The 24,086-nt window shown below is 50.4% G+C and overlaps 1 protein-coding gene across 7 annotated transcripts; it reads right to left on the bottom strand.

Moving 5' to 3' along the window:
- Positions 1-18,384: 18,384 nt before the first annotated feature.
- LAT (linker for activation of T cells) lies at positions 18,385-23,895 on the bottom strand. 7 transcript variants are annotated; one of them, XM_081553363.1, is made up of 12 exons: positions 23,477-23,895; positions 23,254-23,359; positions 23,093-23,127; positions 22,768-22,837; positions 22,570-22,634; positions 22,449-22,478; positions 22,301-22,364; positions 22,126-22,226; positions 20,315-20,377; positions 20,021-20,083; positions 19,806-19,880; positions 18,385-19,622 (listed from the first exon to the last, which is right to left on the bottom strand). In XM_081553363.1, the coding sequence occupies exons 1-11, from the start codon at positions 23,577-23,579 to the stop codon at positions 19,822-19,824; spliced, it is 759 nt and encodes a 252-aa protein (XP_081409489.1). In that variant the 5' UTR covers positions 23,580-23,895; the 3' UTR covers positions 18,385-19,622; positions 19,806-19,821. The 7 variants fall into 7 exon arrangements, with proteins under 7 accessions (XP_081409489.1, XP_081409490.1, XP_081409492.1 ...); XM_081553364.1 differs by having other exon boundaries at positions 22,570-22,631; XM_081553366.1 differs by having other exon boundaries at positions 23,254-23,281.
- Positions 23,896-24,086: the final 191 nt, after the last annotated feature.

The raw sequence follows: 24,086 nt of genomic DNA, 5'->3' as shown, positions 1-24,086 counted from the left end.
CTGCAGTTAGATGCTGGGGCCCAGAGCTGCCTGAACAGGCAGGCTGGGCTTATGTTGCAAGGAGAGGGGGACTATCTCTTTCTGGGCCTCAGGCAAGTCACTTAAGTTAACCTTTCAGTTACTCAGTGTCTCCACCGGCCATGTAGGGATAACAGTCGTCCTACCTCCAAGGGCTCCAACCAGGATTAACAAATGGCTATTTATAAAGCACTTAAGGCAGGGCTGGCCACAGCAATGCTGCTTGAGGGTTGTTGGAATAAAAATAAGCCGCTATTTCCTCTTCAAGGGTCCACATTTGGCCACCTCTCACTCCCTGCCCTCACCACCTCAAGGTCTAGGTCACAAGGCCCTTACTTCCCAGGCCCCTTACTCCTTCACACCACACCCTGGTTGATCCATCACCCCACACCCTGGTTGATCCATCACCCTCAAGGCCCTGCTCCCAGCTGACCCTCCACCCCAGATCCGGGGCTGGGTGTCCTGCTCCACGCCAGGCGCTCCCTGCAGGAGCAAAAATCACAGAATTCCCGGAGCAGAGGAGAAAAAGTATAACTTTGTTTTCTGGACCTAATTTTCTTGACTTGGACCCTTCCCACCCTCCCATGCCCCACCCTCCGCATCACGTCTGACACCACAATCGAGATCAGGGAAATCCAGTCTAGACTAGTGACTTTCAATCACACTGAAGACTGAGTCCCAGCCATTTTATGAGAGTGGTCACAAGATTCTTCCCCCATCACCTGCCTCTAGGCTGGTCATGGCAACAGGGCCAGTGAGGGGTGGGTAGGAGGCCGGATGAAGCAGGGGGAGAGGACTGGTCGGACTGAGCTGGGGCCTGGCTGGTGCTTCTGCCCCACCCCCTCCCACCTGCCCCGGGGAGAGGATGAGCAGGAACGCTGTGGTTTCCCCTACAGCTTCAAGGCTTTCTTCTTCGGGTTCACTGTTGCTGAGGCTTCTCAACCCTCTGCTCGATGCCTGGTTGGTACCAGCCCTCAGCTACACGGTCACATCACCTCCAAGAAGCATGAGCCTCCCTGCTGGCAAGCACCCCAGCTGGACATCCCAGCTTCCTCTGGGTCCCCCTGGGACCCCGCAGAAAGTTCTGGAAGGCCTTTTCTCTAGGCATAGGCCGTGGGATATGCCCTCCCCCCAGAAATGCCCTCCCGTTCCTTTCAAGCCCATGGTAGACTTGTTGGATAAAATAGAGGACACTCAGTTGAATAATTCAGAGTTCAGAAAATCAATAATGTTTTAGTGTCAGTATGGCAAAAATATTATATTTTTATTTGCCAAACCTGGCAGCACAACTCAGAGGGAAGGGACTGGATTTGTCTGGAAGGACCCAGCCCAGCAAATCCAGTTGAGAAGGTTGTTGGTTTCCTTCTTCCTCAAAGACCCCAAACTCCTTGGGGGGTTCTTTTTCTGCCTTTCCTTCCCTTCCTTCTGCCCTCTTTCCACCCCATCCTCACCCCTTGACGGGTCCCTCAGGAGAGGGAGGGAGGAACCCCCTCCAAGGCTCCCCATCACCTCAAACTCTCCCTGTCCATCCCCTTTCTGGATTGGATACATTTCCTCACTTACTGGCAAGGAGAAATCCTTTTCTCCCACTTGGCCTCCCCTCCCTGGTCCCTTCTGGGTCACACCTGGCACAGTCCTTTGAACTGGCAGTTTGGGCTCTCAGTCTCCATTCCCAGCTGCCTTTGTGGGGGGTGGTAGAAAACAACACATTGTTTGATTTCTCACATGAGCAGGCCACCACAAATCAACCCCTGCAACCCCTGCAAACCATCCTGCTCTGCACATGTCCTCCCCTTTGAGTCTCCCTACAACCTGCCCATTTGACAGATGAGGACACTGAGGCTCAGAGAAGTCACAGCCTCGCCCCAGGTCACACAGCTGGTGAGTGGTGAGCCAAGGTCTCTTTCAAGTACTTCAGGGTTGCCCAGAGCGAGCTCTTGCCTCCTCGGAGAGCTGGGTTCCCCGCAGAGGTGATCAAGCCCTTCGAGGAGGGGCTGAGCAGCTGAGGCTCCCAGCCCCTCAGCCCACGAGGTCGGTTCACACAGGAGCTGGTGCTGCAGCCGCCTGGTGAAGCCTCATCCCACCCCCTGCAGCTGGGGCCTCGAGTGACATTTCCTCTCTGAGGATCAGCCACCGCCTTGGGGCTGGGGGAGAGGGAGGAAGAGGGGCCCCTCGCACCCATGGGAACTTGGAGAAATCTGAGTGCTTGGGGCGGCCAGGTCCCTGTGCATGGGGCTCAGGAGCCGACAAGCCCCCTTTCGGAACCAGTGCCGCCACTCAGCAAGGTCCCGCGAAAGTCATTTCATGGCTCCAAGTCTCAGTTTTCTCATCCCCAACAGGATCAACATACTTGCCACATCACAGACCTGAAAGAAGGATTAAAAATGGCCTTAAAAAATATAGAGACTTTCCTGGCGGTCCAGTGGTTAAGACCCCACACTTCCAAAGCAGGGGATGTGGATTTATCCCCTTCTCCTCCTGCCTTCAATCTTTCCCAGCATCAGGGTCTGGGAAGAAGCTGAGGCAGAGGGAATTCCTGGTGGTCCAGTGGTTAGGACTCAGCACTTCCACTGCTATGGTTTGAGTTCAACCCATGGTCGAGGAACTAAGATTCTGTAAGCTGTGCAGCATGGTCGGAAAAAAAAGAAAGAAACAAACTGAGGCAGGTGGATGAAGTTACTCACTCGAGGTCACTGAGGTCACAGTAATCCTCAGGGCTTAAGGCTCTTGTGTGTAAACCGCACAGCACAAAAGTGCTCAAAAAACCTCCACATCAGAAATCACCAACTGAAATGGCCCAGGAAAAGAAAGATGTTAACAAGTGGACCAAAAATCCAGGGAATTTAGTGTAAGATATGGCACAATTTCAGATTATATGTATAATCCATAGACAGAAAAAATAGATTATTTCATAAATGGCATGGGGACAAGATTTAGCCACCTGGAAAAAAAATTCTGAGACTGCTCCATACTTCCTACCTTACACTAACATGAATTACATTCAAGATTTAAGTGGAAACAATAAAACAGCAACAATACTAAAATACATCGTCAGAAAAAATGTTTTTATCTCAGTGTAGGAAAGGTCTTACTATGACACAGAACCTAGAGGTCACAAAATAAGAGGTGGATAAACTCACCTGTGTAACAATAAGAAACTTCTCATGGCAAAGCCTAGGATAAATGATGATAAAATGTCATAAACAACTGGGGACACAGGTGGTCCATTTTGTGAAGGTTCATCAAGCTGCACACTTCTGATTTAACACCATGTATTTTATACATTGAGAAGGGCATGGCAACCCACTCCAGTATTCTTGCCTGGAGAATCCCCATGGACAGATGAGCCTAGTGGGCTACAATCCATGGGGTCCCAAAGAGTCGGACACGACTGAGTGATTAAGCACAGCACAGCACAACATGTTGTACGTTTTTATTTTTAAAAAAGGGAAATAACAAATCGGGACAACATGTTTGCTCCTCATATCATAGATGAAGACTGTCTTTTCCCAATATGTAAAATATTCTGAGAAATAAATAAGAAAGACTACTCAAAAATTTGGCAATGGACAAGTCACAGAAAAGAGTATACAGATGACTCTAAAACACATGAAAAGATGCTCAGCTTTTTCTTATAATAAGAGAAATGCAAACTACAACTACAGTTAGACGCCAATTTTTAACTGACAGTCTGGCAGAAGATGAAAGAGTTCTATCGCACTGAGTTGGCAAGGATGTGGGGAGATAGGCGCTGTGGATACCGCTTGCGGGAGTGTCAACTGCCCTCCTCCCCCAAAGGGGAATTTGGCAATATCTATCAAAATCACACTTGCTCGTTCATTTTGATCAAATGACTCCACTTCTAGGGATTTGTTATACAGAGATACTCCCACGAATAAAATCATTATTGCCTCTCAATGTGTGTAAAGTAAATTACTGGAAACAATGTAAGTGGCTATCGCTAAAGAACTAAAGTACATCCATATAGTGACAAACTATGGATCTGTTAAAAAAAAACACAAAGAAGGAGCAAAATTTGGGGATATGCACAGAACAATCTCTAATACACTGTTGCATGAAAAAAGCAACATACAAAGAACATACAAAATTATACCCTTTATTTAAAAAAGGATGGGTGGATAATATGCACATACACGTATTTGCTTATATATGAGTGAAAGATCTCTGGGTACATAACACCTACCATGCCTTGTGTCAGGAACTTAGTGGCAGGGTATGGGGGTAAAAGGGGAAGACTTTCCACTATATACCCTTTAGTACCTTTGGGATTTTGAAGCACAGAAATCTAATACTTATTTTTTTTAACTTTTTATTTTGTATTAGGGTATACCTGATTAACAATGTTGTGACAGTTTCGGGTGAACAGTGAAGGGACTCAGCCCTACATATATATGTATCTAATACTTATTTTTTAAAAAATATTACATTTTTATTTTAAAACTTTGAAAATAAAATAAAACGGGGCAGGCTCTACCCAACTCTGGCCTGTGATTGCCACACGGGAACGTAAAGCCAGTCTTGCTAGACCTGTCATGCTTCTAGAAGTTGGAACTGAATTTCATATGGAAATTACCTGTGTTCTTCACGGTGGCAACAGTGCAGAGCCCACTGTGACACTCACATTACTTGCTTCTTCCTTAGTTACAGAACTCTGATTTGAAGTCACGACATGATCACATTAAAAAAGAAAAAAAAGTATTTCCTGGCCTCCTTTGCCATTAGGATTGGCTAGTGAAATAGAATCTGCTGTGGTCTCCCTGAGTGGAGATACACAAAATCCGGGATGGGGGCTTTGAGCTGGTGGGAGAGGTGCCCATTTTGCCTCACCCAGCTCTTCTTCTTCCTGCTGAAGCACAGATGTGAGCACTGGCAGCCATCTTGTGACTCTGAGGATGGAGCTAAGAGCTGAGGATGGTAACACAGAAATACAGAAGGAATCTGGGTCCTTGGTAATACTGTGGAGCTGGCACACCTCCTTGGACTAGGCCTACTCACCTAGTAGGGCACATTCACATGGTAGGCATGGCAGGTTTATATGTGTGTGTGACCATTTCCTAGACTACAATAGTGGAAAGTCTTGTTTGAACAAAATCAGCATAATCACAACAATTTTTTCAACAAGCGGAAGAAAGTCTTGGAGAATAGGGTATCTTTCTCTAATTTGAACAAAGAATTAGATTATTATTTGCCTAAGCTACTATAGTCAGGTCTCAATCAAATGTAGATCCAACTAATCCAGCAACTAATTTTTTAAAATTAAATAGAAAAAAATCCACCCTAAAATTCATATGAAATCCCAAGGGACCCTGAATAGCCAAAACAATCTTGATAAAAAATGAATTTAGAAGACTCATACTTTCTGATTTCAAAATTTATTACAAAGCTACAGTAATCAAAACAGTGTGGTACCGCCATAAAGACAGACATATAGACCAATGAAATAAAATAAGTCCTCACATATATGGTCAAATGATTTTCAACAAAGTTGTTAAGACCATTCAATGGGAAATGGATAGTCTTTTCGACAAATGGTATTTAGAAAGGTGGATATCCACATCCAAAAGAATAAAACTGGGGACTTCCCTGGTGGTCCAGTGGTTAAGAATATGCCTGCCAATCCAGGAGACACAGGTTTGATCCCTGGTCCAGGAAGATTCCACAAGCCGAGGGGCAACTAAACCCATGTGCCTAGAGTGCATGCTCTGCAACAAGAGAAGCCACCACAATGAGAAGCTACCACAGCGAAAATCCAGCCTAGCCAAAAATAAATAAATACAAATCTTTTAAGAATTAGAATAAAGTTGGGCCTTTACATAATACCGTATAAAAAAATAAATTCGAAGTGGATTAAACACCTAACACTGTAAAAACTCCTAGGAAAAAGAATATAGGGGAAAAGCTTCATGAATCAGATTTGGCAATGAATTCTTGAATATGACACCAAAAGCACAGCAACAAAAGCAAAAAAAAGATAAAAGGGATTACATCAAACTTAAAAGCTTCAGCGTCTCAAAAGACATAATCAACAGAGTGAAAAGGCAACCTACAGAATGGGAGAAAATATATAAAGAATCCCACAACTCCACAACAAAAAAACAAATAGCCAGATTTTAAAAATGGACCAAAGTCTTAAACAGACATTTCTCCAAAGATGATACACAAATGGCCAATACGCATCATTAATCATTAGGGGAATGCAGAAAAATCACAATGAAATATCAGCTCACAGTTATTAAGATGGCTGCTGAAGAGAAGATTTTTTAAAAAATCAGAAAATAGGGAATTCCCTGGCAGTCCAAGTGGTTAGGACTTGGCACTTTCACTGCCCATGGGCCCCAGTTCGATTCCTGGTTGGGGAACTAAGTTCCTGCCAGCCACATAGCACAGCCAGAAAGCAAACAAACAAAAAATAATAATAATAAGTGTTGGGGAGGATGTAGAGAAATTGGAACCCTTGTGCACTGTTGGTAGGAATGCAAAATGGTGCAGCCATTATGGAAAACAATATGGCAGTTCTTTAAAAAATTAAAAATAGAATTAGCATATGATCCATCAATTCACAATAGCCAAGAGGGGGAAGCAACCTGTGTCCATCAACAGATGAATGGATAAGCAAAATGTGGTGTATACATACAATGGAATATGATTCAGCCTTTAAAAGGAAGGAAATGAAGGGCTTCCGTGGTGGCTCGGGGGTAAAGAATCCGCCTGCCAATACAGGAGACATGGATTTGATCCCTGGTCTGGGAAGATCCCACATGCCTCAAGCAACTAAGCCTGTAGGCCCAATTATTGAACCTGTGCTCTAGAGCCCGGGAGCTGCAACTATTGAGCCCCCGTGCTGCAACTACTGAAGTTCACGTGCCCTAGAGCCTGTGCTGTGCAACGAGAGGAGCCACCGCAATGAGAAGCCCGAACACCACACGGAGGAGCAGACCCTGCTCACCACAACTACAGAAAAGACCTCGCAGCAACCAAGACCCAGCACAGCCAAAAATAAATAAATACAATTATTGGGAAAAAAAAAAAAGGAAGGAAATCATGTCTCATGCTACAACATGGATGAACCTCGAGGACATTATGCTAAGTAAAATAAGACCATCACAGAGGGACAAATACTGTATGACTCCACTGATATGAGCTCGCTCAAGTCAAATGCGTAGAAACAGAAAGTAAACTGGTGGTTGCCAGGGGCTGGGGGAATGGGAATGGGGAGTTGTTTGATGGGCCTAGTTTCGGTTTTGCAAGGTGAAAATGTTCAGGGGACCTGTTGTACAACAATGTGAATTTACTTAACACTACTCAACTGTACACCTAGAAATGGTTAGGATGGTGAACCTTCTGTTACATGTGTTGTTGTTGTTTTTTTTAACCACAAGTTTAAAAAAAATTAAACACCGCAGTGGGTCACCAGATTGCCATCCTTCCCTTAGACAGTGCTTCCCTGAGGCTGGATGTATTAGGACTGCAAGAGCCATGGGGAGCTTGTCTCTTAGGGGCTCATATGCTTGTCTGAGGCTCTCTCTGTCTGTCTTTATTGAATTTGCTATAATATTGCTTCTGTTTTATATTTTGGGTTTTTGGCCACAAGGCATGTGGGATCTTAGCTCCCTGACCAAGGATTGAAGCCACACCTCCTATGTGGGAAGACGAAGTCTTAACCACTGGACCACCAGTGAAAGCCCTTAAGCTCCCTTTTAATCCATTCATGCACAGTACTAATTGAGCACTTATTCTGTGCCAATATCTATGTCAGGCCCTGGAGTGACAGAGATGAAGTAGCTCACAGTCTAGAGAGGGGACAAATGGTAAATGCCAAATGCATAAAAAGATCAGTGTTATTGACTTTTCAGCCAATCCAGGGGGATGATGGGATCCAGGGTGACTTTGAGGGGGGACATGATTACTTGAAGATCCGAATGACGGAAGGAGGCAGCCATGTGAGGACATGGGAGAAGGGCTCCTGGCAGAAGGGAAGGGCAAGTGCCAAGACCCAGGGGCAGAAATGAGCCTGGCCTGTTTGGGGAGGATGAGGCAGGAAGGCTGCGTGACTGACTCAGAGAGCAAGGGGGAGGTGAATGGTTAAAGTACTGGCAGCAAGCCCACGTATACGAAACAGAGAAAAAGCAGCGTTTTATCAGCATAAACTCTTTTTTTAAAATCAGCATAAACTTGATTTGGGAATTCAGATATATCATTAGATTTTATGGTAAAAATATATATTGTAAAACCATTATCCTTCAGTTAAAAATAAATTTAAAACAACAACAAAAATACCCGGCAAAAATAAGTAAATTATAACAATAATTTTGTCTTAGAGAAAGACTGGGTCAACAGACACCCCTCACAGTCTGCTATTTACCCCAATACATCCACTGGCTGCCGAATCTCTGAACTAGTTCCTTGGGATAATTTAAAAACCACTGATCTGCATGGGTCCCATCGCCCCCACTCAGTCGCTGGGTGTACTGAGGCCCAGAGCAGAGAAGGAGCTCCAAGTAAGGCCAGGGGAGAGCAGGAGTTAGGCCTGTAGGTGAGGCACACCTCTCCCCACTGCGGGCTCAGTGGGCATGGAAGAAGAAGCAGTCCACAGCCCATGACCCTTTCTTTCGGGGTAGGAGCCATGAGTGGTGGGACAGCGGAGGGCCCTGAACCCAATTCCAGGATTGGGAGCAACCTCTCCCTCACCTACCCCCGCAGCCTGGGCATGAGTGTGGGGCCTGGGAGGGACAGTTGAAGGTCAAGCTAGTGGCCTGCTGGCAGGGCTGGGAGTGTCTGAGTACAGCCTCTTGTGCTCAGACCTTCCCCTCACTTCCTGCTGGTTTTCCAAGCCCGGCTCAGCCCTCTCCCACGATTCTCTGGGCCTGGCTCCCCGTCTAGTGCATCTCTTTGAAGCCAAGAGTCTCCCTTGGTTTCTGTTGCTTGTTGTCAGGAACTCTGCAGGATCTGGAGGATCTCCCAAGCTGCGGGGCTTCCATCATCAGTCCTGCAGCCCCTTCGATGGCTGCTTGGATCTCAGCTCTGTTACTGACTGGCTATGTGGTCTGGGAGAGGCAACCTCGGGCGCCGCCAGGCTGGGAGGGACGTTGGCAGAGCAAGTAAAGGGCTCTCAGTAACAGACTGGCTCTGGGTTTCCTAAAATTCAGTTCTGAACCCACATTCAGGATCTTTACTATATCCAGAACTGCTTGGACTCAGTCTTCCCATTTTTCTTTAAAATGACTTCCTTTTAAAATTTAAATTCAGGGACTTCCCTGGTGGTCCAGTGGTTAGGACTCCGTGCCTCCACTGCAAGGGGTACAGGTTCATTCCCTGATTGGGGAACTAAGGTCCCACAAGTTGCACAGCACAGCCCAAACAAAACAAAACAAAAAACTCAAATTCATTTAAAAGGCAACTACTTGTTATATTCCTAAATGGAAAACTTGTATTAATTTCCTCAAACAAAAGGAAACCCTAAAAAACAAGTCCAGCAAAATCAAAATGTTTAAATTCTATCCAGCTGTCTTCACAGGGCATGGAGCTTGAGGCTTCCTCTCATTGCAAAAAGGAAGATTAGCAAGTGTCTAGGTTGGATGGCATCATCAACTCAGTGGACATGGGTTTGAGCAAATTCTGGAATATAGTAAAGAACAGGGAAGCCAGCGTGATACAGTCCATGGGGTAGCAAAGAGTACGACATGACTGAACAAAGCAAGATTCTAAGGGTAATTAATAGCACCCAAAGAGCCTTTCTCCATGACCATAATTAGAATTGAGAAGAAAATTACTCTCTTTCCCCAGGATTTAAGGTGAGTTAATGATTCTACTGAAGGAGGGCATGGCAGCCCACTCCAGTATTCTTGCCTGGGAAATCCCATGGATAGAGGAGCCTGGCGAGCGACAGTCCATGGGGTCGCAAAAGAGTCGGACATGACTTAGCCACTAAACAAGGACAATGCTGCCACTGTTTAAAACAGGTGCGTATACAGTGCACCTAGACATTGGCAATGACCAGTCTAATTCAACCAGAGTCCTGTCACGTCGACGGTTCCTTCAGAGTGACCTTGGGCAGGTCACTCAACTTCTCTGTGCCTCAGTTTCCCCCTCACTAGAATAGGATAAATAACAGAACCTACTTCCTCCGGGTGCTGTGAGGACTAAGGCTGTGAATAGGAAACCTGCTATAGAAGAAGGGCTGAGAAATCCCTGTGAAATAGATAAGCCCACCGCGTTATAGGTGGGACCCCTGAGGAGCAGGTAGGGGAACGGAGGAGCTCAGAGTATCTGGGAGCTCCCCTTCCCTCAGCCCCTCACCAGCCCCAGCCAGCCTCACCCCACCCTGCACCCTCCCTCTGCCCCTCATTAGCCCCATTTTCCCGCCCCCCAACCCCAAGCCCTTGCTCCAGCCAGGAGACTTGGTTGAATTCTCACAGGAACCCTGAGAGGGAGGCGGGTTCATCAGGCCCAGTCCCCAGAGGGTAGGGCTGAGCCCCGAAGGGGTGACATAATTCCTGTCAGTCTCTGCATACAGCAGGGCCAGGAGGAAGACGCGGTGGATTCTGGGCTCCCCCATCCCCCATCCCCCATCCAGCCCGCGCCCCCCACACGCACTTTATCTCTAGGCGGCAGCAGTTGAGCCTCCTGGTATCTCTCTGATCCCCCAAATTTCCGGTTCCCCAAAGACAACTCAGGATGTGGGGAGGGAGGGGCAGGGAGAGGAGGAGGGAGACAGAGAACCAGAGAGAGAGAGAGAGACAGGGCAGAGAGACAGACGAGAGAGAATAGCTTCAAGACAGAAAAGCAGATTGAGGCCCGCAGAGACGGAGACGGAGAATCAGACATGCGACAGGGACCCAGAGGCACCCGAGATGAGGGGAGACGGGAGGGCAAAAGTGGAAAGTGGCAAGTGGCACAGGGAGACAGGGGGCCGGAGTCAGAGCCTGGGGTGCAGGGTGTTGGGGGGGACCCGGAAACAGAAAGACAAGGCGGGCCTGAGAGCCAGTGGGAGAGGGTGAGAAGTGCTCAGAGCCCCCGCCAGGGCGCCCGAGGAAGCAGACGGGGACCCCTAGCCCGGAGGCAGGAAGGGCTCCAAGTCCCCCTCTGTCGCAGAGCTCAGAGGACTCCCAGCCCCCACAGGGCCACAGATGCTCCAAGCATCCACTGCTCAGGCTCACGTAGCACAGGTGTCCTCGAGAAGACGGACTCAGCTCAGGTCCAGCTGCTCACAGCCCCAGAGCTAGTAGCCCATTGGAAGTCCTGCAAGGGGAGTGAGTTCTGAGTGGCCTCGGCTACCGGCTGAGGGAGAGGTGGACAGAGAGGCTGAGGGGGGCTTTGGTGGGTACAGATAGAGGCACTCGGGAACAGGGGTTGCTTGGACCACTCGGCCAATCCTCTGCTTGGTCTGGCCACTTGCCTTCTCTGAGCCTCAGTTTCCTCATTTGTAAAAGGGTGATAATGAGCAGAACTTACTCAGAGTCACAGAAGCCACCAAACATTTGTGAAATGTGTGGCATCTTGCGTGGCCTATGTCAGTGCCTGCAGGTGGGCCTAGTTGAAGGTCGATGATCCACAGCATCCTGTCTAGATGAGTCAGGGCCCTTTCATTTGCAAATGACAGAAACCCAGCTGGAGCTGAGCCAAGTGAGGGGTGCTTATTAACTCATGTAACTGAGCCATGGGTGGTGCCAGTTTCAGGAACGAATGGATCCAGGACCTCAGCCCACAGTCTCAGAAGCCTTTTTCCCCCTACCTGCCTCTGCTCACCTCTGTACTGCCTTCTCCCTCGCAGGTGTCCTTCACATGGTGGCGCCAGGCAGCTCCTAGCCTACATACTCCCTGTTGAGGGGTCCCAGGAGAGAAAGAGACAGCCTTAGTCCCCAAAGTTTTAGCACAAGTCCCTATGCCAATAATTTTTATAATTACTTTTATTTATGTATTTAGTTTGCACTGGTATTCCTTGCTGTGAGCAGGTTTTCTCTAGTTGCATCGAGCGGGGGCTACTCTTTGTTGCGGTTCGCAGGCTTCTCATAACGGTGGCTTCTCTTGTTGCAGAGCACAGGCTCTAGGCACATGGGCTTCAGTAGTTGCAGGACTTGGTCTCAGTAGCTGTGGGGCCTGGGCTTAGTTGCTCTGCAGCACGTGGAATCTTCCTGGACCAGGGATTGAACCCATGTCCCCTGCATTGGCAGGTGCACCGCTAACCACTAGACCACCAGGGAAGTCCTGCCAAGCAGAATTTACTCTCTGTGGAATTTCTCCTTTGGTTTGCCTCTCTCTTTTCACCTTCTGCACCAACTTTTAGGGGCTTCACTGGTGGCTCAGACACGAACTTCTAAAATGGCCTCCCTCCCTCCCTTCCAAAGTAGGCCATGCTTCCATAAGTAACTTTGGGATTGCTGTGTGACCTGAAGCAAATCACTTCACTTTCCTGAGTCTATTTCTCTTCTCTACAAGAGGGGCTTCCTTATACCTTGTAGACAGAAGTGTTGTGAGACTCAGTGAAATCATGAGTGCGGTTCTCAAAAAAATGTGAGAACCCCAAATGTGAGATGGCGTACCAACCGTCATCTTCTCTTCTACCAGCAATAGCCCCTAATTTTCTCTGGGCACCTTCCCCATTTCCCTCAGAGCGGAGCATAGGAGCCAGGCCCAAATCAGTCAGCTTATGGCATTCTCCTGGCCAGTGATTGGTTCAGGCAGTCTTGTATGTGTGAGCTAAGTTGCTTCAGTCATATCTGATTCTTTGAGATCCCAAGGACTGTAGCCTGCCAGGCTCCTCTGTCCATGGGATTCTCCAGGCAAGAATACTGGAGTGGGTTGCCATTTCCTTCTCTAGGGGAATCTTCCCAACCCAGGGATTGCACCCATGTCTTTTATATCTCCTGCATTGACAGGCACGTTCTTTACCACTAGCACCACCTGGGAAGACCAGGGAGTCTTGTGACCCAAGCTAAGGTCATTAGAGTAAGTTTACGGCTTTTGCTGGAGGTGCTGGGACATCCCTTCCCTCCTCCCCTACCCTGCCACCAGCCCCCCAAGGCTGGAAATTGGAAGGACATATTTCCTGCAGCTGCTCAAACCATCACATGACCACAAGGGAGAGAAAACAGAATCAGTGGAGAAAGGAGAGATGAAGAGGAACTAGAAGTTGGTGGTGATACTTAGGCCTCTGACTCCAGCCATACCTGAGCTCCAACCTTCTCAGCAACAAGGGATTCCATTCGTTTACTTTCAGGGACACCTTGTGGGGTTAGGGACCCAAGAATGAGAAGGTTTTAAAACTTAAGTTCAGGACTTCCCTGGTGGTCCAGTGGCTTAGATTCCTCACTCCCATCGCAGGGGGCCTGGATTAGATCCCTGGTCAGGTAATAGATCCCACCTGCTGCAACTAACTGAGAAGGCAACGGCAAACCACTCCAGTACTCTTGCTTGGAAAATCCCATGGAGGGAGGAGCCTCGTAGGCTGCAGTCCATGGTGTCGCTAAGAGTCAGACACAACTGAGCGACTTCGCTTTCACTTTTCACTTTCATGCATTGGAGAAGGAAATGGCAACCCACTCCAGTGTTCTTGCCTGGAGAATCCCAGGGACAGCGGAGCCTGGTGGGCTGCTGTCTATGGGGGCGCACAGAGTCGGACACGACTGAAGTGACTTAGCAGCAGCAGCTGCAACTAAAAATTCTGCATATCACAGCTAAAAAGATTCCTGCATGCCACAACTGAGACCTGGCACAACCAGATGAATAAATAAAATTTTTAAAAAACCCAAAAACTTAAGTTCCTCAAAGATTCCCAAAGCCCAAAAATCTCATGGCAGAGTTAGGATTCAAACTTCAATCTCCTCACTTGTATTCCAGTGCTCTTGCCACCAAACTTGGTTCTCTTTCTGGAATTCTTGCTCATCAGCTCTAAGACTAATAATATCAAGTAAGTAAAGCAAAAGTTAAGGAAAAGCCAGAAGTATTTCCCTGCAGGGTTGAGGAGGAAGATAGGCACAGGACAGATGGGTTACCAGCCATAAAGTATGCACCCAGGTGTCTCTGAGGGGTAGTTAGAAGGCAAAGAAAAAGGTGAGTTTCACACATTGATCACCAGCACAGGCTGGCCTGATTGTGGCTGGGATTTGGTGGAAATGAGAGGAGCCATGATTATCCACTAGGAATCGTTTTGTGGCAAGTGAAAGAAAGCCTGTCTCAAACTGGCCTAACCAAAAAAAAAAACATAGACTCATAAGGAGTAATGTCTTCAGGCACAATGGATCATTGGATCTGGGAGTTTATATAGCTGTAGGACTCAATTTTTCTATTTTTATTTCTGTTGACTCTGCTTTCCTCTCTGGAGGCTTCATTCTCAGGCAGGCTCCTTCCAAGCGGAGGCCTGCACATGCTCTAGGTCTATGTCTTATGGGCTTAACACTCCCAGTGGACAAACTAATAGGAACTCTTTCCTATTAGTTCTACCCAAAGTCTCAGGAATGTGTCTGATTGGCCTAAATTGGGGCATGTGCCTTTCTATAAACCAATGACTGTGGCCAGGGGGTGGGATATAATGAGTGATTGGCGAGTCCAGGGTCATAGGCACATCTAACACTTCAGTCCCACCTGAGCCACATAGACATTTCAAATCCAGGTGGCATCATTGGAAGAAGAAGGCATGGATACTGGCAAGGAAAAACAAAAGAGGTCTTCTATAGACGTTAAAAACGTGGCCAGCAAAATGCTAATAATAATATTTTTTTAAAAGTTCTGAAGTCAAATATATTTGGGGAGTACTAAGTTAGACAAAGAGTCACAGGAGCCCTCAGAGCCAGGAACTCATCAAAGTGCATCCGACCCTGCCAAGAGGATTCAGAGAAGGTGCTTTTCCCAAACTCTTCTGAAGGCAGAATGCTTTCTTGAGAAGCTTCTCCCAGGATTCATGGGCTACACAGTGCATTTTGAGAAAAACGGGACTGCCCCAACTCTTTATTTTTTAACGGCTACACTGGGTCTTCATTGCTGCATGCAGGCTTTCTCTAGTTGCAGTGAGTCGAGCTACCCTCTAGTTGAGGTGAGCAGGCTTCTCATTGCAGTGACTTCTCTTGTTGCAGAGCACAGGACTCTAGAGCACAGAGTCAATAGTTGTGGCACTCGGTCTTAGTTACTCTGCTGCATGTGGGATCTTCCCGGACCAGGGATCGAACCTGTGTCCCCTGTGTCGGCAAGTGGATTCTTAACCACTGGACCACCAGGGAAGTCTCAGACCAAGTTCCTGTAGCCGGCGCTGACAATGCCTTGTCGGTCTGCACCTCCTCACTATTTCAGGGTGCAGTGGCCCACACGCCTGCCAGAACCTGCCTTCCTCTGCTCCAGGCTTGCTGGGGCCCCTGGAGCCCACTGTGTCTGCATGGGTGGGAGGCCAGAAGTTCTAGAGAATAAACAGCCCCGGGCTCCTCCTGGAACTGCTCTCAGTGGTAACTAGTGGGAGTTGTTGTCAAACACTGCAGCTCCCTCCCCGGGCAGCATGGCTCACACCCACCCACTCCACTAGGCTCCCAGCCTGCCCCCGCTCCTCTCCTCGCTGGGCTGTTGCCTGCAGGGGTAACTGGTTCTTTCATGCACCCTTCATTGGCTGCCATCTCTTTCCTATCTCACTTTCCTGTCATTGTTTTTGGGACCACCTCCCAAATAAACTATTTCACTGGGACCCTTGTCTCAAGGACTGCTTCTGACCCTAAATCAAGAGAGCTGTTACCCCCTGATGGCCTTTTTTCTTTTAATTTATTATTATTATTTTTTAATGTTTAATTTTATGATGTGGTGGTTTAGTCACTAAGTCATGTTCGACTCCTGCAACGCCATGGACTGTAGCCTGCCAGGCCCCTCTGTTCATGGGATTCTCCAGGCAAGAATACTGGAGTGGGTTGCCATTCCCTTCTCCAGTGGATCTTATATATTTCCCTGATGGTCCAGACTTCCCTGAAGACTTTTAATTTTATTTATTTTATATTTATTTGGCTGTGCTGGATCTTAGCTGCAGCATGTGGGCTCTTTAATCTTCCTTGCGGCATGAAGGATCTCTAGTTGCAGCACTCGGGGTCTTCCAGTTGCGCATGGGGAATCTTAGTTGCGGCATGTGGGATCTAGTTCCCTGACCAGGGATCAAACCCAGGCTCTCTGCATTGGGAACGTGGAGTCTTAGTCAACAGGGAAGTCTGGACCATCAGGAAAGTCCCCAAAGGCCTTTAAAAGCACCCAGTTGTCTCCCCAGCAATTCCAGAAAACATTCTCTCACTTATCACTAAATCTACCTTTCCTCCAACAACAGTTAAAGGAAAAAACAAAATTTATTTATGCTTCCCAGCTTTCAGGACTCTACCTCCTGACCACCCCCACAGTGTGAAGTAAGAACCCTAGCCACAGCACTGCAGACATCATGGCCTTGACTGTCTGTTCTTCCTGGCTCACCCATTGGTGGAAGCAAAGCCACATTCTCTTGCTGATTCAAGAAACATTAATGGGAAGCTGCTCGGTCCCTCCAGGAACACCCACCCCCTGCCCCCCACAATCCAGCAAGGCAAGGACCAGAGTCACCTTGGACTTCCCTGAGTCTCACAGCCCATGGCCAACCCATCACCACGTCCCTTGTTTCTGTCTCTCAAACATTTCCTATTCTACCTCCTCTCGCCACTATCCCTGCCACTTCTTCAGCTGGCCCGCCGTTTCTCATGTAGATGAATCCAGTAGCCACCTCACTGATCCCACCTCAGGGCCTTGCCTTCACTGGGCCTAAGGCCTGGAGCACCATATGCAACTCACCTACTTGGCACAGACAGACTGGCGCCTCTCAGCCTCCTGTTCTCTGCCTCCTAAAGCTGCCCTACTTTCCTGCCCCCATCCATTCCCCCCTTAAGCCTGGGTCTCTTTTCTTATTACAAAATCATTCAGACATGCAGACACTTAAGAGAATCACATATCGTACACCTATGTATCCAACCTTGCTTAAAAACGAGACGTTATACATCATGGAGGCCTTCCTGAACCCCTTCCCAGGCACTCTTCCCCTCTGGCCTGAGGTAACCACTCTTCTGAGTTTGATATTCCTCATTTCTTTGCTTATCTTTTTATTTTTTGGCTGGGCTGAATAACTTGTGGGATCTTAGTTCCCTGACCAGGGATGGAACCCAGGCCCATAGCAGTGAAAGTATGGAACCTTAACCACTGGACCACCCGAGAATTCCCTCATTTGCCTGTCTTGGTATCTTTGCATATACGTGTATCTCTGGACAACATATACAGATCTTTCATGTTTCAATTTTAAATTTATATAAATAAAACAACTTGTTCTCCTTTGCCCACTCCACATCCTGTTGGTGATATTCATCGGAGTTGACAGATGTTGTTCCAATCCAGTTTTCTCTGCTGGTGGGCTTCCACCATCTTACTAGACAGCACCTCCACCGTCCACTCCCCCAGTGACGGCATCTGCTGTGTCCACTGTCGGCCATTACAATCTGCCCTGAGCCCCTGGGACCCACCCCCTTAGCCTATGTGCTGGTTTGTCCAGGTTTATACCCAGGGATTTGCTAGCCAAGGGGACATGCTGTCTTCAGCTGGACAGATGCTCCTAGATGACCCTCAGGGTGACTGCACCAACATAACCTTTTGGTAAACTCTTTCTGTCCTTCAGCCCAGGGAGAAAGGTGTCTCTGCCCTTTAACGGCATTTGGAATTATTTCAGGTTTTGGTTGTTTTATCTATTTATTTATTTGGCTGTGCCTCATGGCATGTGGGATGTTAGTTCCCAAACAGCTTGTGGTTATCTTAGTCCCTAGACCAAGGGATCAAACCCACGCCCCCTGCAGTGGAAATCCAGTCTTAACCAGGGGCCCGCCAGGGAAGTCTCCCTCTGCCTTTTAACTACCTCCAAACAAAATGACTTAATGCCACCTGTTGACATCTAGCTTGTCAAGCCCCTCCCCAGACCTCCTTCCCCCACTTTTACAATGGGCCTCTCACAACGTCCCCGCCTGGGGCAGCCGGCAGCTAGTATAACACTCAGAGCAAAGGTGTTGCCAGCAATGACTCTGGAGACAACAGGCAAACATCTCACCCTAGATTTGCCATTCTGGCTGTGTGCCTCTGGGCAAACAACTTTTCCTCTCTGAGCCTGCATTTTCTCACCTGCAAAATGGGGATACGGGATAGACACATTCACTGACAACAGGGGCATGATGATGATAAAATAAGCCTGGAGATGCGACAGGCGCGCCGTAGAGGAGCTGTGACTATCACCTTTGGAGCCCGCAGCTTTGCAGACGCCAATGACTCTGCATCTCACTCAGGCCTACTCGGGTTGTGTGAAACAGAAACCCCCCATCAAGCCAGTTGAAGGAAACTGGTCATTTATTGGCTCAAGTAACTGGCAGTCGGAGGGGATGTCTTGCTTCAGCTGCGACTGAGTCCAAGCATTCTGACGCCACAGGGAAGCCAGCCCTGCCCACCTCCAGGCCGTCTGTCCCCTCCATGCTGGCTTCATTCTCGGGAGACTCTCCAGCTGGGGGGGGCTCCAGGACCACGTTCTCCCTGCTCCACAACTGCCATGAACAAGAAAGCTTCTCCTTCCTGATGCTTCCCGCCCACATCCAGCGCTGGGCCTCACTCTGGCCAGGTTGTCACATGCTCGTGCAGGGAAGCCAGTCACAACAGACCCTGTGACTCAGAATGGGGTCTCAGAACAACAGTTGTAGAATCAGCAGTTGGGAGCTCCTTAGGAATGCAGAGTCCATCCAGGCTCCATCCCAGATCGACTGAATCTGAATCTGCATTTTAGCAAAACCCCCAGAGTCATTTGTACATCCAAGCCTGAAGAAGACTGTGATGCCTGTTAACATTTTCAGTCACTTAGACAATTTTTTAAAGTTCTGTTTTATTAAGAACCACAAAAATTAAGAATTAAGAAGGTCCTCTGAGGTCAGTGAGTCAACTCCTTTGTTTTAAAGATAGAGAAACTGGGAGCTAGTGGGGAAGGTCTTGCTCTAGACACCCACCCAGTGCTTCCCCACACCCCCTTCTCCCATCATCACGGCCGTCGCCTGCCACTTCCAAGGACTATCTCGTGGGGAGACATGTCCAAGCCCCAGCAGTGCCAGCCAGGGTCAGAAACTGCCTCACTCAGAAGGTGACATGTCCCAGGCTTCATGCAGTCACTCACACATACCTGGTCTGGACCCTTGGGAGCATGAAGGGCCTGTGAGAATGGAGATCCAGAAACACACATGCATTCACACAACCACACAAGCCTTCAGACACAGCCCACCCTCACCCTGACTCCGACCCACTGGCCAGCCAAAGCCAAGAGTACTGCAGACTGCACCAGCCTTTATTCTCTGACAGAGAAGGGCTGGGGCCAGGGTGGTTCATTCTCAGGCTGCGTCAGAAGGTGCAGAGTTCGGGGGCCATAGAAACGGGACCCCAAAGTGACAATAAGTTAGGGGGAAAATTCTCAGGCTTTTGTCAGGCCGCAGCCGGGGCAGGGTGCCAAGTGGGGCCCCGCAGAGCCACCGCCAGCCGCCCAGCTCAGCACTCCCAGGCAAGGCTGGTTCCAGAACAGGCACGGCCGCACGCTGAAAACGCAAGCGGACAGGGAGAGAGGGAGGGGCAGTGAGTCAGGAGGGAGGTCATCGGTGGGGATCAGAGGGGGTCCGCAGAGTCAGACAGAGAGGGCTGAGAGGGTGGAAAGGGGAGGGGAGGGAAGGGTCAAGGGCCCACAGGCCCAGGGCAGGGCTGGGACGGGCGAGGCCTCTCACCAGGCCCTCAGTTCAGCTACAGATTCTCGTAATCCGGAGCTTCTTCGTCCTCCACCTCCTGGGAATTCTGGGTGTCTGTGAGCGAAGGGGAGGCTGCTCTTCAGCTCATAAAGCGAACCACCCCTATCTCCAAGGCGGCTCCCTCAGGGTCTGCCCCACCTCCCCCACCCCCTACACACACACACACACACACACACACACACACACACACGCACCAGGCTTGGTTTTCGCCCCGGGCTGCAGCTCCTGGGACACGTTCACGTATTCCCGACTCCCATCTGTGGGGACAGGTCAGAAGGAGGGACAGCCACACCCAAAGGGGGACAGGTCACACGGAGGATGAGAGAGTGAGAGGACACCCAGGCGGAGGGCGAGGGAGCCACGGGGCGCGGGGGGCTGTAGACACCCACCCCAGGATGGCAGAGAGTAAGGGTGGGGTAGGGGGCAAGAGGGAGGGAGGGAGGGATGGCAAACCCCAGGAGGGTGCCAGGAGGCCCCCCTACACTCACTCAGAGACGCGTCGGCACTCTCCTCACTCTCAGGAACATTCACGTAATCTTCTCCCGACTCCACTAGAGGAAAAGCATGGGCGCCCCGGGCACTGTTATCCAGACTCCCCAACTGCAGACACCCAAGACTTCCCACATAACCAGCCCGAGACTCCTGCACACAGACCCCCCGAGATCACGCCCACCATCAGCCCGGAGTGGTACAGAGAGGCCGGCTCTGTGACGCCCATGGCCATGGAGAGAAGCTGGGCAACTTCACCAGAACTGATCAGAGGAAACAGAATTGTGGGAGGAGAGGTAACAGACCCCAGGATGTCCCCCAGGCTGGGGAGCAGGGACACAGGGAGCGGCTGGGGGAGCGGGGGGGGGTGGCGACATGTGTGGAGAAGGAAACAGCACGCAAGGCTGGGTCGTGTCAGGGGCGTCATCAGCCCCACTGGCTCCTCCTCCTCAGCCAGGCCTGCCCTGACCCCCTCTCCTGTCCTCATTCCTTCCTGGTGCCTCGCGCCATCGACGCCATCTTATTCTTTCAGGGGTTGATTTATTTTCTCCATGAGGCTGTAGACAGGAAGGTTTCAGAGCCAGACTACCCAGGTTCAAGTCCAGCCTCAGCATTAACTAACTTCAGATGATCTACCTAACCTCTCCAGCCCTCAGTTTCATAAAATAGGGTGAGGAACGGTACCCACCGCAAAGGGGTGTTGTGAAAATGGTGAGTTAAATAAAACAAGGTCTGTCATATAGTAAGTGCTGCCAAGCTTCTGTTAAATACACAAATCATTGTACAGATGGGACAAGTGAGGGGCAGGAGGGGAAGGAGTAGCTCAAAAGCCCCTGGAAATTGTGAGGTTTAATATTAATAAGTTGGTCGGGAAGATCCCCCAGAGAAGGAAATGGCAACACGCTCTAGGATTCTTGCCTGGGAAATCCCGTGGACAGAGGAGCCTGCCGGGCTACAGTCCACAGGGTTGCAAAAGAGTCGGACATGACTTAGTGACTAGACAACGACAACAAATACACATAAAACTCTTAGTAGCGCATGTACTAGGCCCTCAGTAATGTGAGCTGCTTTAATCATGACTCTATCTCATTAGCAGTGATTATTTCAGGGGCATCCAATAGGTATGATGGATGAACTGTGTGAGCAGATGGATGAACATGAGTGAGTGAATGAATGAATGAAAATAAGCACTTGGACAGATGGTTTGGGGCTCAAGAGAGAGGCCATGAGTTAGGGATGATCTGAATGGCAAATAAAGCCAGGGTGTGGACATGATGGCACAGAGCAAGCATAGAGGGAAAAGAGTAACGGACACTGAAGATCACAAGACACTGATAAAAGCCTCCAAGAGGCAGGATGAAACCAAAACGAAGAGAGAAAAGTAGCCCAAAGGAAACTGAAACAACACTGGAAGCAGAAGAAAACTTTCCAAAGAAACCCAAAAAAGACAGCCGATCATCACTATCCTTCGAGATTTGCAAGGTGATACCGCCTTCATGAAACAAGAGAGGAGACTATGAGAAAGGAATATTCAGAGATGAAGAAAGAGCTTTTGGACAAGAAAGACAAAATAAAAGCTCGGAGTCAAAAGAAGAGTAAAGTCAAGGATATCTTGCAGACAATAAAGGCAAACGACGAAGAGGGAAGAGGAGAGAAAAGAAGACTGGAGCCGGAAGTCCCCTAGCTGAAGGACAGGAGGGCTAGAAAGAGAGAAGCGAGAAGATGGAGGGGCGCAAGGATCCAGGAGGAGAGGGAAGACCCGAGGGGCCGCAGCACGGAGGGGCAGGGAGTGGTCAGACGGCCGACTCACTGGAGAAGGCGCTGTCTCGGAGGCCAGGTTTGCTGGACGCAGGAGCCGGTGAGACGGCGTTGCCAGTGCTGGTGGCCGGGACCCTGTCAGGAAGCACCACCCTGCAGGAGTCAAGGGTCGAGTGAGTGAGCGAGGAGCCCTGGCCTCGGCCCCCACCTCCCGCCTGGCCACTCACAAGTAGCCCTCGTTGTGATAGTCTTCCTCATCGTCATCTTCGTCCGCGTCCTCACAGGCTGCCTCTGGGGGTAACGACACAGGGTCAGCAGAGCCCAGGACGGGCCTCAGCCGCCTCCCAGCCAGGGCCACAGGGGTCCCAGTCGCACCCTCATTCTCATAGCTGGCCACGCTGTTGGCTGCAGAGAGAGCGTGAGAGGGAGACTGAGTCAGCTTGGAGGGGGCCTCTGCCCGGCGGCCCCAGCCCTGTGGGTCCCGCTCCACGCTTACCACTATCTGAGTCCTGCCGGGACGATGCCATACGGTGGGAGCCTCCGAGGGGCTGCGGGGACCTTCTGGGCATCAAAGGTCAGAGGTCATGCTGGGGTGGGGCTCTAGGGGGAGAGGGCTTGCAACAGGGAAAGAGGTCCCCAATCCCAGGAGGTGAGGGGGTAAAAGGGGGGATCTGGCAGGAGGAGGGGTACTTACGGGATGGGGAGCAGGTCTGGCTGGCTCTGGAGCGGGTAGGGAGTGGTGGATGGCCGTGGGACGAGTGTGGCTGAGGACACAGGACCAAGCTGAAGGAATGACTCCACAGCTCACGCCCCTACCCTGGACAAGGCCTCCAAGGGCAGACTGACCCCTGCCACCCCTGGGGCCCTGGAGAGGCCTGGGCAGGGGGACACCATCTCCCTCCCCACCACCAGCTCAGGCCATGTGGGCGGCCACAGGGGGAAACAGAACAGGGCACACACTCTCCCAGGCCAGGGGACCCTCTCCCCGCACCCAAGGGAGGGGACACTCATGTACTCACGAGGCACTTTGATCACGATGCTACTCGGGGTCATACTGGCAGGAGAGACACAGCTCGGGTCAGCAGCTGGGAGAGGCCCTGGACCCCACCCCAGTCCCCCAGGGGCCCAGCCCCACATGAGGCATTGAGGGAGTCACAAGGGGTCAACAGGGCGGACTCACCTATCGGAGATGGCAGTGTCATATGAGCCTGGGGAAGAGAGGGCCCGTGAGGCAGGAAAAGAGGGTGACGAGGGCAGAGGGTGATGGAGTATGGGGCTCTCAGCGTCTCCACGTGCAAGGAAGAGTTACAGACAGTTAAAGAGGGAGGAAAAGATCAGAGAGTGGAGTAAGGATCCCTGGCAGTGTGTCCGGGCATCTGGTCAACCCACCGGCACCCACTCACCTGGCAGCTCCCGGCAACGCACGCACAGAGCCATCAGCAACACGGCCAAGAGAGGCAGCAGCAGGGGCCCCAGCACGTAGACACCCAGGCTGACCGCCTCCATCTGCTTGGACCAGGCCCAGCGCTCGCTGCACACCCCTCCACACAGAGCAGCAGCAGGGCGAGGGCCAGGCCGGGAAGGGTACCAGCGGCCGGCTGAGAGCCTGGTGTGTGTGGGGGGGCCGTCTCTGGATCCCCTCCCCTCGCTGGGCTGAGCGGGCGTCAGCGCTGGCTCTGGAAGGCCCTGGACCCCAGGGTGGTCAGGCCAGGGCCTGGGCTGGAGTCTGGGGCACCAGCCACCCCTACACAGACCCTGTGCCCCAGCCCTACCTGCCCCTCGCTCTGCGCCCGCCTCTCCTCAGCGCCTGCCTGCCTGTGGCAGGAAGCTGTGGTGAGCGCCGGGTGAGGGCAGGAAATCATCGGGGCTCAGCCGGCTGCACCCGCCCCCTTTCCACCCCCACCCAGCCAGTGAGGAGGGGGAGGAGGCTGCCGCAGGAGCCACCCTGAGCCCTCCAGAAGGGTCAGCTGGTCTCCCCGGCAAGGAGCAACTCATATTGGGGGAGGAGGGAAA

Source organism: Giraffa tippelskirchi, chromosome 13, assembly GCF_054371585.1.
Source record: "Giraffa tippelskirchi isolate mGirTip1 chromosome 13, T2T-mGirTip1v1.2.pri, whole genome shotgun sequence".
In the NCBI taxonomy this organism is placed as follows: Eukaryota; Metazoa; Chordata; class Mammalia; order Artiodactyla; family Giraffidae; genus Giraffa; species Giraffa tippelskirchi.
The sequence above is the reverse complement of the archived record's forward strand: the minus strand, read 5'-3'. Positions and strand labels throughout refer to the sequence as shown.